Source organism: Spermophilus citellus (genome assembly GCF_964194105.1).
Source record: "Spermophilus citellus genome assembly, chromosome: 15".
Lineage (NCBI taxonomy): Eukaryota > Metazoa > Chordata > Mammalia > Rodentia > Sciuridae > Spermophilus > Spermophilus citellus.
In genome coordinates, this window is record NC_138195.1 from 59,449,148 (window position 1) to 59,465,537 (window position 16,390).

The window sequence follows — 16,390 nt, forward strand, 5'->3', positions numbered from 1 at the left end:
TCAATATCTTTAACATTAGGGGATTAAAAACTAATTTTCCTAGCTGGGCACACCTAGTGGCATATTCCTATAATCCCAGCAACCCAGAGGCTGAGTAAGAGGATCACAAGTTTGAGGTCAGCCTTAGCAATTTAGCAAGATAAAAAAATAAAAAAGAGTTAGGAATGGCTCTGTGGTAGAGCGCCCCCAGGTTCAATCTCCCAGTGCCACAGAGAACTAAACCTGGTTTTCCTAAGCAATTTAAGTCATTACCAACTATAGTAAATCCAATTTCTTCCCACTATAAGTGAAAGAGCTCATTTTTTAATTTCTTGGACTCAAAAGTTAAATACTATCAGTTTTATTAGAGTTTAATAGTCCTGGTGCTTAGCTTCCAATTTGTGATGCCCCAATTCTTACAAAGTGTATTTTTGCATGAGTGAGCAGTGTTTGTCTTCTTGCACGTGAGATTTTTTTCCTGCTAGAGCAAACTTGTTAAATGGATTCACATTTACAAATGGTGGGAAGACTAAGTGACAATATTATGAACACATCTCCTCTGGAATCATAGGTCTTTATGCCTGAGAGGAAAAGTAGCATGTAACTTCCATGAAATAAAAAGGCTTTTATAATGGCAACACTTTAGTTTTTTGTACTAGAAAGTACTAAAAACCAACACAATCTCAGGGCTAAAATGTTTGATAGTTTAAATTCTATTATCTTGTGGCAGCAAGATATAAGCAGTCACACTTCCAAAATATTAGAAAGTGTGTCAAATACCCAAATTTCAATGGTTGTCAATTGAGCATAGGAAACAGGAGTCCAATGTTTTTCTCCCCAGTGAAGACAGGGTATCTCATTGTAAAACAGTATTAGTATGTAAATGCAGTCTTCCCCAAGGTACTGCCATTCAACACACAATGAGAGGAATTACAGCCTTACAAGGCCTCCAACCTTCCCTGGCATCCAAGGACTATCTATCTCCAACTGCTGCTTCTTGCATTTTGGTTTTTAACACAAGTCCCGGGGTTAACACAGAGCATACTTTTTAATTTATAATTAAATAAAAGATTTATTTTTATCAGAATTCCATTTATAGTCCATTAATTTTATTAAAATTGTTTTAGAAAGTTCTAAGACAGGAGGAATCATTATGGAAGAATTTTGACTTAGTAGTTTTAAAATCAAGACAATGAGGGGCAGGCTTAAAAACTGACTCCTACATCAATGGATTGCTATTATTAATTTGTACTCTTTTCCAAAGCTGACTTTTTTTGGGGGAGGGGCAGGGGTGCATTATCACTGAGCTCAGGCCCTTTTGACTTTTTATTTCAAGACAGGGTCTCACTAAATTGCTGAAGTCCTTGCTAGATGGCAGAGGCTAGCCTTGAAATTTGGTTATCCTCTTCCTGGCTTAGCCTCCAGCATTGCTGGGATTAAGTCACCCTGCCTGACCCAGAATAAATGATAAACTTTCCATTAAAAAGGTAGATTGGTCTCAGGTAGAACCATGGTAAATTAAATATAGAACTTACTCAGAGAAAGTGAATAGAAACAATTTTCAAACATCAGAAACTTTGAATGAGACTTCTTAAATCAATCTCTCATTCTCACAATACTGATCTTTGCTGAATTTTTTTTTTTTTTTTGGTACTGGGGATTACACTCTGGGCCTCATATATACTAGGCAAGTGCTATGAATCTGAGCTACATATCCAGCCCTTTTTGGTTTTGAGACAGGGTCTTGCTGTTAAGTTGCTCAGGCTGGCTTTGAATTTGTGATTCTCCTGTTTCAACCTGCTGAGTAGGAGTAGCCACCATTCTTGGTGCTCAAAGTATTTTTAAGGCCTTACGTAGAGCTTCCCTTCATAGCCAACAGCACATCTTTCTTCAAATCCTTAACAGAGACAAATCTAATGGCCTCGGTCCTCAGTTAAATATGGTATTTGGGAAGAGAACAAAAACAATGTACTATTAAATGTATACTTTGAATAAAGTATTCACTAGCTACTGGAAGGTATTCAAACCACCTCTTTGCTTTACAGATATAACAAGTTTGTTGTTTTGATTCAAGCTTTAAGGATTCTATTTTAGGAAACTCAGGTACAACTGCTATGGAAGAAAGATTAGATACAGAAAGTTTAGGGTTGGGAAAAGGATGATGACCAGATGAGGTTCTCCTTTTGCAAAGGCTACTGGAAGAGAAAGACAGCTAGTAGGGTGGGGGTTGTGGGGGTAGGGAGTGTGGCTAAAATGTTTAAGAGGGAAAGATTTACTGAAGTTCAGAGATTATCAAAGGCACTTATCTCAATCATCTAACATATTCTGTATTTTTAGGACCCTAATGGGACCAAGAAAATTAACAACTTTTTTTTTTTTTTTTAAATTTAAAGATAGGGTCATCTGTAGTCCTTTTTATATTTTATTTTGAGGCAGGGTATCTCTAACTTGCTGAGGCTGACCTTCAACTTGTGATCTCCTGCCTTAGTCTCCTCAGTTGCTGGGATTATTGCCTTTGTGCCCAGCTTGATGTCCATTTTAAAGCAATATTGCAATTTATTATTTGCTGTATGTTGCCTCTTCTTCCAATATCCTTGTTTGCTTTTATGGGTGTCTGAACTTGAGTTCCTGGTTTGGAGAAAAAGGGAGTGGTAGGAAGAGGGAAAGCAGTGTAGAATGACAGTATGCCCCTTTATATAATTTTGGAGCTGAAAGGGAAACTAGAGGTCAAAGTGACACCAACAGCTTTTAGCAGAGGAAACTACATGGTTAAAGGACAATTAGGCTTCAAAGGTAGAAGTAGGTGCGGTATATGCAAATTTAGTAAATCATTAAACCCTGGGTAGCAACCTTTGTTCTCCTGCTGAGAACAGGGTCACAGCTAAAGTTTTTCTGGTAGAGAAGGGATTTCTAAAAAATCACCCTCAGAATCAAGCTGCCAGTACAAGAGCAGAGGATAGGGTTGAGGCAGACAAAAGATCTAGCCCAACCTCCTTCATGCTTATTAGCCAATCCACCTCTAGCAAGACTTCGCCTCTCTGGATCCTTTATTTTACCTAATTTTTTTTTTTTTGGAACAACAACAAAAAAAGGTGGTTTTGTCCCTTTCATTTTAGGACACTTTAAAACACATACTGTGCAATGTATTGAAAGTGGGGGCGGGAAAGAAAGCTTTCATTTATTTGAAAAAAAAAAAAAAATCAACCTGACTACAGAAACCAAATCTACACACATCCAAAAATTGAAACTACAGAATACTTCGAGGATTACTAAACTGTAACGGACTCATCTCTCTTCTTCACCTAGTTATCTTTTCCTTCAGCTCAAATCTGGTACTAGCCAGGACCAGTACACACCCCTGGAGCTGTTTCATTCCATTGGCTGGCAGGCCTTCTGCAGTCTACACCCTTTAATGTCAGGACACCCAGTGTTTATTTGTCAGAGACATTATACGGACCTATTTTTTTGAGGGGCGGGCGGTACAAAACAAAGCGTAAAAATAACTTCACAAGCGCTTAGTAATATCCTTTGGTTAATAAAACTGTCTAGATTTCGAACCTTAAAGACTAGTCATTTTCTATTTTCCTTTTTCATCTGTCACTGCTGCAAAAAAAAAAAAAAATCAGAAAATAATTCTATAGTTTGCATTCCGGGGAAAAGTCAGAAGCCTACAAAAACTCTCACAGCACCATCGGATGGGCTAGGGGCCAGTCACTGCCTTCTCCAGAAGTGGAATTTGCAGCAATTGGACTAAAAGACCAGTGCAGTGTCTACTCTGATACAGCATTGGCATAGAGAGGCCAGCGGTGATGGCTCGCGGGGGAAGGACGCGGGCTGACTACACTGTGGTTTCAGGGCGGAAAAATCACTTATCTTCCAAAACTGCCACACCCGAGACCGGCTGGCCCGGGCGGAGAGCTTGGGAGGGGAACACCGCCCGCCCGAGCGCTGAGCAGTTGCTCCTCGCAGGAGGGCGGGTAAGACGGGGCTCAGCGAGCGCTCACCTCCCTTGCAGGGCGTGCGGTGCTGGCTGTGCTGGGCCCGGTAGCCCTCGATGACCTCCCAGGAACCGTCGTCGCGCCGAATGGGGAAGGAGAGGCTCAGCACATGGTTACAGGGCTTGATGATTCTCAGGATGCCTCGCACCCGGTTCCGCTTCTGTTCCTCACTCTCCCGGGTCTTCAGGTCCTCCACCAGCTTATCCTCCACGATGCTGGCACCACGGTCGAAGAAGCCCTCCACCATCTTGAAGAAGTTGGGGTCGTCTTCACGGTCGGCAGCCGCCTCGCTGTAGTGGCGCCGGGAGGGCGGCGTGAATCCCGGCTGCGGGGAGGCGGCGGGTTGTCCGCGGGCCCAGCCCAGCAGCGCAGCCGAGTCGGCGGCCGCAGAGGCCAGCGCAGCGGGTCCGGCGCGCGACAACTGCAGCGCTTCGCCCAGGCGGCAGTACATGGCGGAAAGTAGAGGCGAGAGGCGAGCGGCCCGCAGAAGAGGTGCCCTCGGAGGCCTGGGACTGAGGGAGGAAGAACTTGGCGCTGGCAGTCCTTTTAAGCCGCAGCTTCCTGCCTGCCTGGCTGTCCCCTCCCCTCGACCGCTCGTCGTCTAACGGGAGGAAGGACTTCGGGGGCCTCGCGCCGCCCAGGGCGCTCGGCCTCCGCCTCCGCTGCGGCCTCGCCCGGCCTCCCAGGCGGCGGCGCGTGCCGGCCTGGTGTCGGGGGCGCGCAGGCGCGGGCGGTTGGTGCGCATGCTCACCGGCGGGTGGAGGGGTGGGGCGGGCGCTCGGGCTGCAGGATCTCTTGGGAGGGCGCCCCTAGCCTTCTGGGGGCTCTCAGGTGTGTGCGCGCTGCTGGGGGAGGGGACCGAGTGAGGGAGAGGATCCTAGTCTCTCGGGGGCGCTGCGGGGCGTAGTTGCGGGGTCTGGGCGGGACCGAAGCCTGGAGGTCTGGCCGCGGGCCCGGGGCGTCTTAGTCATGTTTCCGTCCGCCTGCTAAGGGGCGCCCTGGGGCCGGAACCAGTGGTGCGGGGCTCAGGCGCTTGAGGCCGGAAAGCGATGCGGAGCAGAGGGTGTTGAGGTCTGGCTCAGGGCTGGGCCTCCACCCGGGGTGAGGAAAGTTTTCATCACTAGTGGAACTGAGAGGAACTATAAAGGAGAAGGTCGCGGGGCTGGGGAATCCCTGACCAACTGGCTTTTACTACCCACGTTTTTAATTTGTCCCGTTCTACTAGAAGACATCGAGATAAAAGTTACGCAAAGCACTGTTGTCTTCCTCGATTCGTTGACTGTACTTCCTATTTTCCAGAATTATGGTCATGAAATAGTCTAAAACAAGGCAATGTGGAAATGCGATTATGCTCAGGAATAAATAAATAAATAGGAAATGCTAAATCTAATGCACTTCTTTAAATAAGATGTTTGAAAGAGCCTAATGACTCAGTCATTAAGGAAAGCTACCAAATGCCATATGACCATCTGTAGTAGTCCCATAATACTTTGGCGGTTTTTAAATGTCATCTTTTTGTATTTCCTGAAATTCATCTATTAGATAACTTCATTCATCTATTAGAATATGAAAGAAAAATAAGTCTCACAAGATTCTGTAAAGTATATTCTTATGTTTTTCAGCAGAAAAGAGACCAGTATCCTGAATTTATTTTGATGGTCAAAAAGTTAAAGGTACCAAATTTTGTTTTCACCTGATAGTATTATTTTACCGTTTATTTTTTTTTTTTTGTCGTTGTTGTAGATGGACAGAATGCCTTTGTTTCTCTCTATGTGGTGCTAAGGATTGAACTCTTGCCTCACACATGCTAAGCAAGCGCTCTGCCACTGAGCTACAGCCCCAGCCCCTTATTTTACTATTTTACCTTGCAGAAAGCAAACACCCCAAAATCTGGAGTTTCAGAATAATAACACCCCCAAACCTGAAGTTTCAGCACTACCTATCAGCATTAGTAAGCTAATGGAAATGTTTTTCTTTTCAGGCTAATTCTCTGGTATGTTTTGAGGAAAGTGGTTTAAGAGATTAGTTTTATCTCTTTCTTGATAACTGCAACCTTCAGAAAATAAATGTTTAACTTTGCTTCTTCTGTGGCTTGTTCACCTGAATTCAAGAAGATGGAATTTAAGAAGCTTTGGAAGGAGTAAGGAATAGAGCTCTGGAAATTCTTTTTTATTGAGTATCTCCTGTGTAGAGTTGTCTTATAAAATGGCTATATGAGAAATCTATAAAAGGAAGTTTTTTTTAAAATTTTAAAAACATTCATTGTTTTAAAATTATATACAAATTGTAAAAAATTCAAATTTTACAGGTAAGTTTTTTTTTTTTAAAGAAAGTGTAATTATCCAACCCTGCCCTTCTTCCCCCATTTAGTGCATAGTTGGAGTTATTCCTTTTTCACCTTAAGTAAGGTATTATGATCACTTATTTAACAGAAGAGGGAACTGAGGCTCAGAGACAAAGTAAATTGTTGATGATCACCTGGATGATAAATAGGTTAAGATTCAAACCCATGTATCTGATCCCAAAGTTTCATTATTTCTGCTATTCCAAAAAGTATCTTAAGCATTTGTTCCATTTAGTTTAAAATTACTGTGACATAAAGTCTCTAAGTTTCAGCTTTAGATTTATGACTTCTTTTGTAAAATGTACAAATAGTTTGCAAATTAAAGTTTAATTATTTGTAGTAATTTCTGGTTCAAAGGGGATCAAAATTTAACTTGAAGGGAATTTTGGTCATTCACCAAAGACAAATTGGTTTTCTGCCTTTGAAATTTATGAGTTTTTCTTAGCTGTTTTAAAATTCCAGGTTCTCCTTGATCAGTAGTGTGCTTTTGTACTTTCAAATGCTTCAAAAAACATTTTAGAAGAAGACTGTCAGAATTTAGAAATGAAAAGCATGTAAATACATGAACAACAATCATTTGAAAAAATAATTTAGTTGGAAAAGGTATATATTCTGTCTCTCTAGATATGTATATGTTGTAAAAAAAAAAAAAAAGATCCAATTTTATTCTTTCCATACGGCAATCTATTTGTGTTAGCACTAATTTGTTTAAAAGACTATTTCTTTCCCATTGAATGGTATTCACATACTCTTTGGAAAATAAATGGGCCTACATGTGAGATATTTATACATATCTATTCCACTTATCCATGTGTTTATCCTAATGCCCGTACCACACATTTAATTTCTATAGCTTTTTAAAAAAAGTTATTTATTTTTTGTCTGTCAATGGGCCTTTTTTTATTTATTTATATGTGGTGCCGAGAATTGAACCCAGTGCCTCATACATGGTAGGCTAGTGCTCTGCCACTGAGCCACAACCCCAGCCTTAATTACTTTAGTTTCGTAGTAAATTTTGAAGCTGATAAGCACAGGTCTTCCAGTTTTGTTCTTTCAAGATCATTTGGTTATTCTATGTCACTTGGAATTTCCATATGAATTTTAGACCACGTGTCAATTTATGCAAAGAAGTCAGCTAGAATCTTTATAGGGTTTATGTTGACTCTATAGATCAGTTTGGGTATTAGTACCATTTTAACATTTAACATTTTAACAGTATTACATCTTTCAGTTGGTAAACATGGATGACTTTCCATTTATTTAATACTTTAGAAATTTCTCTCAGCAGTGTTTTGTTATTTTAAAATGGAGGTTAAATTTTATACTTCTTAAGATTACAGCAAACTGAGACATCATTTCCCAAGAATTGTATGAGAAAGTAACCCTTCAAATTTTGTAAAATAACAAAATTGTTGTGTGAGTGGTGAGCATATGCCAAGCCCAGAACAATTTAGAATCAAGGATAGAATTCAAGAGAATCAAGGCTGCAGCAGTAATATTTTAGATTTATAAACTGTATGTACATCTTAAGTGTTTTAGGAAAAATTAAGCTTTAAAATTTAAGGGATCAATCTGTGATCCTGAAATAAAATATGTAATAAACTAATAAAAAGTAAAATTTGTTTTTCTTTAGTCAAATTTATTATTATTCTTTTTTAAAAAATATTTATTTTTTAGTTGTAGTTGGACACAATAGCTTTATTCTCTGTATTTATTTATTTATTTTTTATGTGGTGCTGAGGATTGAACCCAGGGCCTCACAGGTCTGTTAGGTGAGCGTTCTCCCTGAGCCAGAACCCCAGCCCAGTATTTTATTCTTTTCATGCTATTATAAGTGGAATTGTTTTCTTCATTTTCAGATTGCTCATTGCAAGTGTGTAGAAATTCAATTGTTTATTGTATACTGACTTTTTTATACTTCAACCTTACTGAACTTTTTATTGTTAGTTTAGTGGATTCCTTAGGATTTTCTATATACAGGATTCTATCTTATGCAAATAGAGAGTTTTACTTCTTCCTTTTCAATCTGATGCTCCCCTTTTTAATTCTTTTTTTTTTCTTTCTTTGCTATTTTTCCCCCCCTCGTGGTACAGGGGCACCAAGGGTGCTTTGCCACTGAGCTACGTTTCCAGCCCTTTTATTTTTTATTTTGGGACAGGCCTCACTAAGTTGCCTAGGCTGGCCTGGAACTGGTGATACTACTGTCTTACTTTCTTGAGTCTCTGGAATTATAGGTGTGTACCAATATACTTGACATAGTAATTTTATTTTGTGCATACACAGGTAAGTATCAGTTTTAGATTTAAGGATTTCAGTTTTCTGTCACATGCCACAGTAAATACACTCTGCATGGATGCAGTTTTATTTTGTTTCTCAGCTGTTAAAAATGATGTTTAATAATAGGCACAGCTCAGCAAAAGAGGCAAACATTGCCTACAAATAATCATTCAACAAAATTATAAAAAACTTTAGAGCCTATTGGAGTGACTTTTCATGAGAAATGGTAATCATGATAATAATAGTATTAGTAATAGGTACACTCTATTGCACTTTACTATATTTTGGCAGTCTGATGACATTTTATTCCATTTTCTTGCTTAACATTACTCATTCTTCTTTGCTATTTCATACTATTTCATTGTCTGGATGCATCATAATTATTTTTCCCATCTCTCATTGAATGACATATACATTGCTTCCAATATCTTGAAGTTGTAACAATGCTATAATAAATAACCTATTACATATTACAGCAGTTCTTTTTTTCATCTCTTTACCTTCTTGTGTATGTTATGACTTAATCTTAGGAAGAATTTAATAAACATCTAAATTTTGTTTTCCTGTAAAGTTGCTTAGTTCATATTTGACCTTAATTATTATCCTATCTAGTATTTCAAAAGTGATGTCATAAAGCCAAATTATATCACAAATCAAATATTTAACCTTTTAAACATAGACTTTTAAAATAAGCAATTAAAATTTAATTTAAAAATTAATTAATTTAATTTAAAAATCTTAAAATTTTTATCAGGCCCCCTATTCCATATTTTTATGGATTTTAGTTCACATCAATCATTAATTTGCTAAAGAAAGTGGGAATAGGAGTGGAGCCTTTGCTAAAGAAGCAGCATTTTCAGAGTTTGCAGATAAATGAGATCATAGATTGCAAATTTAGGGTAGCATACATTTGGTTAAAAACAATTTGATCAATGCAGTAATTTGGCTTAAACAACAGTTGGGTTGAAAATGAATATTCTCTAGTTATGATTTTTTTAGGTATTGGTAATTGTGGTGTGAATCATGGTTGTTTTTCAAACTTTTGTGTTGAAACTTTCAGAAAACCTTTTTCTAGTTTGTCTTTGTATTTCTAATTGATTTTTCTAAAAGTTTTTAATTGTGACTTTTTTCCTTCTTAGTGAACAAGCTTTTGTAATAAGCCAAATAACAAGAAAAGGAGTTGTATCAAAGAAAAGGATCTGAAGTTTTCAAGGTTTGTAGTCTTTCCTCTAAAACCATATTTTTCTAATAAATCAAATGTTAGTTATGTCTGTTTGACTGGTTTAGTTTTCATGTTGCTGAATTTCTGAGTAACTTTGAACAAAAGTTTTATCAACTCCTGCTTAAGGAGCCTTTCTTTATTATAAGCAAACATGGAAATTCATAGTATGATCTGTGAAGTCTCTTTAAAAATTAACTGTGCTGAGGTTGAATTCTGATTTCACCTGCAGTTATTCACTTTGTCTTTTTCATTGTTTTTAAATTTGGGTTAAATTTTTTATTATGTAAAAAGGATAACAGACTCAGTTACTCATCATTTAGCTGTATTTATTAATGTTCATGGTGACTCTATAAAAGCAAAACCTTATCCTGTATTTAGCATTTTATTTTTAAAAATTTTAGATCAATTGTGATTTCAATATGTGACTGGACTTTGGATAGTAAGAGAGAAAATATAAGCTAAAAATTGGGGCACATTTGTAAAGCTGTTAAAAGCAGACATAACTGAAAAGTATATTAGAGAAGCAAAAAGTACCTTCCATTTCATCATCAGAGAAAAATTGTGGAAGAAAGACTTTATGTGAAATAGATGTGAATATAATTACATTAAGCTTGGTCCTTACAGCAATTAGAATTTTATTTATTTATTTTTTATTTTTTTATTTTTTTTTATTGGTTGTTCACAACATTACAAAGCTCTTGACATATCATATTTCATACATTAGATTGAAGTGGGTTATGAACCCCCAATTTTACCCCAAATGCAGATTGCAGAATCATGTCGGTTACACATCCAGAATTTTACATAATGCCCTATTAGTAATTGTTGTATTCTGCTACCTTTCCTATCCCCTAAGCAATTAGAATTTTAAAAAGGAAGAGAAGATACATGGCAGTGAAGCACTAGGGATCAAGGTAGAGAGGATTGTAGTGTTGAGTCCACTAAATAGCAGAGACCTAACTTCCTGATCTGAGAGTGTGAAGTGAACAGTTATTTGCTAGCTAGATTAGTTAGTGTGTTTTGGCTTTCAGGTACCAACAATATCCAAATAAAATGGCTTAAGCTTAAGCCATAAACTAAGATAATTGTTACCTATCAAGAAGGTAGAGGCAGGACTTTTCCACTGTTAGAATTAAGGGTCTGTGAAACTATAAGATGCTCAAGTACTATTCTCTGTGTTATATTAATCACATTAGTGATATTTGTCCTAATGGTTTTAAGATGGGTTTAGCAGCTGGTGGTGGTGGTAGGGGGAGGTTAGGTTCACATGGAGGTACAATCAAATGCTATAGAGAAAGAGCAGTTTCCTCCTGTGTATACCCCTTTATTGTTGAAGGTAACCTCCTCCAAAGACTTGCTATCCAGCTTCAGCTCTCTTAGGCCCCAGAGTTAGGATTGGGTTACATCCTACCTCTGACCTGATTGTAAGGGAGGTGAGAAGGAGGACTTTTTATAGAGGAGGCACTTTTAACCCCTGAAGTATAAGCAGGATCTGTGAGCAGGGAGGAAGGGTGGAAGGAGTGATTGTTAGATAGGCAATCAACAGTGTTTGCCATATTTGCCATAGAAAATCACTAAGCTGCACTTTGCTATCTTATTGTGATAATGTAATTCCTTAGAATACAAGTGAAATTTAAGGGTGGGGGGTAATTCTTAAATATGACACTAGGAATTATGATACAGTTTTCTTTTCTCTGCATTGGGAAGTCTGCAAACTCTAGTTCTTTTTTTGATCTTACATAATGATGATTATCTTTAGATTATGCCTCCTAAATTGAACATTGGCAGCTTATAAAGCAATAGTTTCACACTATGGTGTTTATTCTGTTGCTAGAATGAAGGACAGAACTGAAACCTATACTTAGCTTTTAGGGTTTATGATGAAATAGCAAGTGCTTAAATGATTCAGCAGACTTTTTGATGAAGTTTCCATGAGGGACTTGTTACTGTCATTGGTGTATGTAGGCAAGTGGCTTAAAATAATAAGGGCTCATCTGGCCTTTATGTTGAAATTAGAAATTCTTCTTGCCTTTCTTTGTCATAAGGGCAGAAATGATAGACTTAATTCTCTGTTATAATAATATAGTAATAGAAGCATAGCTTGGGATTAGACAACTTTGAAGATACATGAAGTAGATATTCACAGTGGCTTTTACATAGTTATTGTTTTTCACAGTCTTCCCATTAAATGTGGAATCTTTATGATTGCATTCTAAGAGAGCCATTGAAAACTACATCTTGATTCTAGAAATTGACATCTGTCAGCCATCCACAATGAAAGTTCAGACCACCTATTCAAAAAGAAAAAGCAGGAATGAGTATTCAGTGAAAACATATATCAGTGGGAAGGTACTGAAATAGAGAAATAACAGGATCCTCAAGAATAAGAGAAGTTTGTGATGAGAGGCTCAAGTTAAAGTGTATATCCCCTATCATTGTGTTTTTTTTTTTCTAAGTCAGGTATTAATAGTCTGTAGTCAAAAAAGAAATAATTTTGAATAATACTCTTTTTGGTATATTCTTATAAGTTGGCTCTAATGAATTGTAGACTTTGGCTAATCTTAATTTCATATTCTTTTTTTTTTTATGATGTATGACACACCAAAAAAATGTGAACCAATTCACATTAGAGGAAGAATCACAGTTGGCTTTAAATTAAGTAGAACGAACTAAAAAACCTAAGTGTTGAGAAATTTTATTTCCTTGCCTTCTATGGTTTTCATTTATTTTAATACTTTCTTGGGTAAAAGTTTAAAAGATATAAAAGTGAAAATAACAGAAAGGTTATCCCATAATCCACGATAACTGCATTTTCATCTACAGATTTTCTGCAGTGACACAACTCTAGATGTCTGAATTAAGAAGCAGAATAGATGGATCAGCAAGGAATACTTACTATTTTATTCCTAATCTATTTACGTAAATTCATAAAATTTCTAATCTATATCACTCTATTTTCATATTTTTTCACAGTCAACTGCTATGTTCTCATGGAACATTTAAGTTTTTCTTTTTTAAAAAAATATTTATATTTTAATTGTAGTTGGACACAACACCTTTATTTCACTTATTTATTTTTTTATGTGGTGCTGAGGCTCGAACCAGGGTCTCCCACGTGCAAGATGAGTGCGCTACTGCTGAGCCTCAACCCCAGCCCTACATTTAAGTTTTTCTAATTTTTCTTTGTGGTTATTACTCTAAAGTAATAGAAACTGGCAAAAAAATGAATTAGAATTTAAAAAGTAGGATAAAACTCAAAACATTCTGAAAAATGAAATAGAGATGCTTAAAAATTGCTTTAAAAATAATCAAAAGTTACTGTCTGATATAATTAAGTTACTAATAAGTGAAAAAATAATGACTGGGTGTATTCAGTTTTTCTACTTTCTGAAATTGATGTTTTGTTTTAGAGTAATTTTATTCATGATAAATTGTTTTGTAGTAATTGTTTTATTAGAATTAATTTTAGATTTATAAAAGAGTTACAAAGATACTACAGAGTTCCCATAAACTCTTCACCAAGCTTTCTCTAAGGATCTTTTAATTTTTAAATCTTTTTAATTTTTCCTAGTGGTACTAAGGATTGAACACAATGCCACTTTACCACTTCCTTTATATTTATTTTTGTATTTGGAGACAGGCTATTACAAAGTTGCCCAGGCTGGCCTGGAACTTGTCATCCTCCTGCCTTAGCCTCCACTTCTCTGGAATTACAGGCATGCACCACCACATCCAGCTTCTAATGATAACATCTTATATAGCCATGGTACCAAAACTAAGAAATTAATTTTAGTATAGGTATATTTATTTTTAGTTGTAGATGGACACAATACCATTATTTATGTTTATGTGGTACTGAGGATCAAACTTAGTGCCTCACGTGTGCTAGATGAGTACTGTACCACTGAGCCACGACCACAGCCCTGGTATATCCATTTTTGGTGGTTGTTTGAGCCAAAATTTCCTGTTGACCAACATGCCCTTTTAGGTGAACATGTTTAGTACCCTGTGATCTGATTTTTCCATTCTTAGGCTACAGGTGACTGATTGTCTTTTGGGCAGATATCCCACCTTGTTCAATCTGAATGCTGGCCAGAAATCTGTGATGTGACTTTATCAATAAAGTGGTTTTCCTGTTGTAATTTCATTTTTAATCTATATGTATCTTTATAATATCATTGTTTCCCTTTATAAAGGAATCCAAGTGTCTATTTTTTTTAACCCAAGCATAAATGGTACATATTAGGCAACAGCATCATAGTTCACTGTATGTGAACTATGAGTATGTGTATGTATGTTTTTGAGGAAGGGGAGGGGTCCTATGGGAGAAAAAATGGTGAGAGATCAAGAGGCATTTACCAGATTATGTCTCTACATAGGGCCAATTTATTGGCTTTCCAAATAACCCTCTATTGTATGCTTGTTCTTTGTGGTGTTTGAATCTGTTGATGAGGACCTTTCATGGGTTCTAGAATATTTTCATCTGCTACCCCCCTCAAATACTATCTGTACCCTCTTCTGTTCTCTTTATCTTCTGTGTCTCAGTCTACTCTTGTAAAATACTAAAAGTATTTTCCAACTTTTAATTTTTTTGTGATTTATTCTATAAGTACCTTTGGAGAGGTGGAGTGCCTCCTTAATCCAAGGTTTACAATTCCCTGAACCATGAAACTATGCAAACCTTTGTTATAAGACTGCAGGGACTGGCTTACTTTTAGATGACTGTTACTTTGAGAATGTTGCCCTTTGGCGCCTCAGGTCACTGTGGGGAAGTTACCTTTTTAAACTCATTTTTTTAGGGAGTTTTGTGCTTTAAATGATGTTCCTCTTAATCCATAAGACCCTCAAACAAAAATATTTTTCCTGATGACCAGACACCCTCAGGTCAAAAGCAGCTCCAATGTTAATTTTCCCTAGATTCCCTAGTTTTCCTTTATAGTTTTGGCTGAGTAACTCCTTACTCTTCACTTGTGACTTTTAAGAATTTGTTTTTCATACTTCACCCAGTATTTTTTGTTGTTTTAATGGGAAGAATTGATTGAAATCTATCTTACCATTTTGGAAAACTGGAACTTATTTATATGTTTCTGGTATTGATCATGATTAAATTAAAAAAAAAACCACATTCTACTTGATGTTGCCTTATATCTATAGACTCATAAGGGGAGCCTTGACATATTATTGTTTAAAAAGAGTGTGGAGCATCTTTTATTATATTCATTGTCTGTTTTCTTCAGTAAAGGTTTTAAGGACCGGATTTTATTCCTTTGCAGTTTGTATTCATATACTTTTTAAAATTAATTAATTGTTTTGTGACTTGGGGATTGAATCTAGGGCCTAATGTGTACTAAGCATGCACTCTACCATTGAGATATATCCCCAGTCCAAATTTTAATTTTAAAGAAACTTGTCTTGATGATTTGTTTTTATTTCATGTTTCCATTTTAAATGGCTTTAACATGAAGAAGGTACCCTATGATTTTAGGTATCATATTTATAGGCTTATAAATTGCATTCTTTAAAAAACAAAAATAGAAACTTATTTTTGGTCTTCTGTTTGACTTTAATATTCAAATTAAAAAATAGTGGTTGTCTGCTTTTAACTTGTATGTGTGTGCGGTGCTGGGGCTTGAATATAGGATCTAGTACATACTAGGCAAGTTCTGAGCTCTGCCCCAGTATCCACTAATTAATTTTAACTTTTTCGTGTTTGAATTTATGAGAAAATTTTGGGTTTATTTTATGTATCACACTTTTTTAAAATTCATTCATGTAGGAACCATTTGTTAAGACTTATTATCAACCAGACATTGGGGTATGTGGTAAACAAGACAGATATCTCTTCTAACGTGGAACTTTCATCCCAGTGTAGAGGCTACTGATTGCAAGAATGTTAGCTAGAAAATAATAGCGTATTGCATTACAGGATAATAGGTAATACTTAACATTATATAAGGTGCTCAGAGGCAGCCTCTTTATGAAAGAAGCATTTAAACAGAAACTACAGGGTTGAATTGGAACAACCTAAATAAAGAGCTATGGGAAAAGCATTCCAGGTAAAGGAAACAGCATGTGAAAAAATTGTGGTAAAGGAAAGACCTTGAATCTTTTAGGAATGGACAGAAACCCAAGTCTGAGTGGAGAATGGAATTTTTTTTTTTTTTTTTTTTTTTGAGCAGCAGATAAGGGTCAGATTATGAAGGTAAGAGCTTTATATTTTACTTTTTGTACAGCAGGAAATCTAATTGGAAGTATAGCAGGCATAAACTTTGTAGACTACAAATTTAAATGTAAAAAAGACAATACTGTCTTTATTTCTCTGTAATTAAAATTTTCTTAGCTATAGAGCTTCTTATTTCTACTGAGTAGAAGAAAATGATCCTCGGGGCTGGGGATGTGGCTCAAGCAGTAGCGCGCTCATCTGGCATGCGTGCGGCCCGGGTTCGATCCTCAGCACCACATACAAACAACAATGTTGTGTCCTCCGATAACTAAAAAATAAATATTAAAAATTCTCTCTCTCTCTCTCCCTCTATCACTCTCTCTTAAAAAAAAAAAAAAAAAAGAAAA

General features: G+C 36.7%; 2 protein-coding genes across 2 annotated transcripts in view; one reads left to right on the top strand and one right to left on the bottom strand.

Moving 5' to 3' along the window:
* GLUD1 (glutamate dehydrogenase 1) overlaps positions 1–4,685 on the bottom strand; it is a 35,040-nt gene extending 30,355 nt beyond the window's left edge. The window contains exon 1 of the mRNA XM_081267363.1: positions 3,984–4,685. Within this exon, the coding sequence (XP_081123489.1) occupies positions 3,984–4,428 (445 nt within the window). The 5' untranslated portion in view covers positions 4,429–4,685. The remainder of the gene's footprint in view (positions 1–3,983) is intronic.
* A 36-nt stretch (positions 4,686–4,721) lies between these two features.
* SHLD2 (shieldin complex subunit 2) overlaps positions 4,722–16,390 on the top strand; it is an 85,807-nt gene continuing 74,138 nt past the window's right edge. The window contains 3 exon segments of the mRNA XM_081267357.1: positions 4,722–4,808; positions 5,603–5,650; positions 9,738–9,811. The gene's annotated coding sequence lies outside the window, so the exon portion shown is untranslated.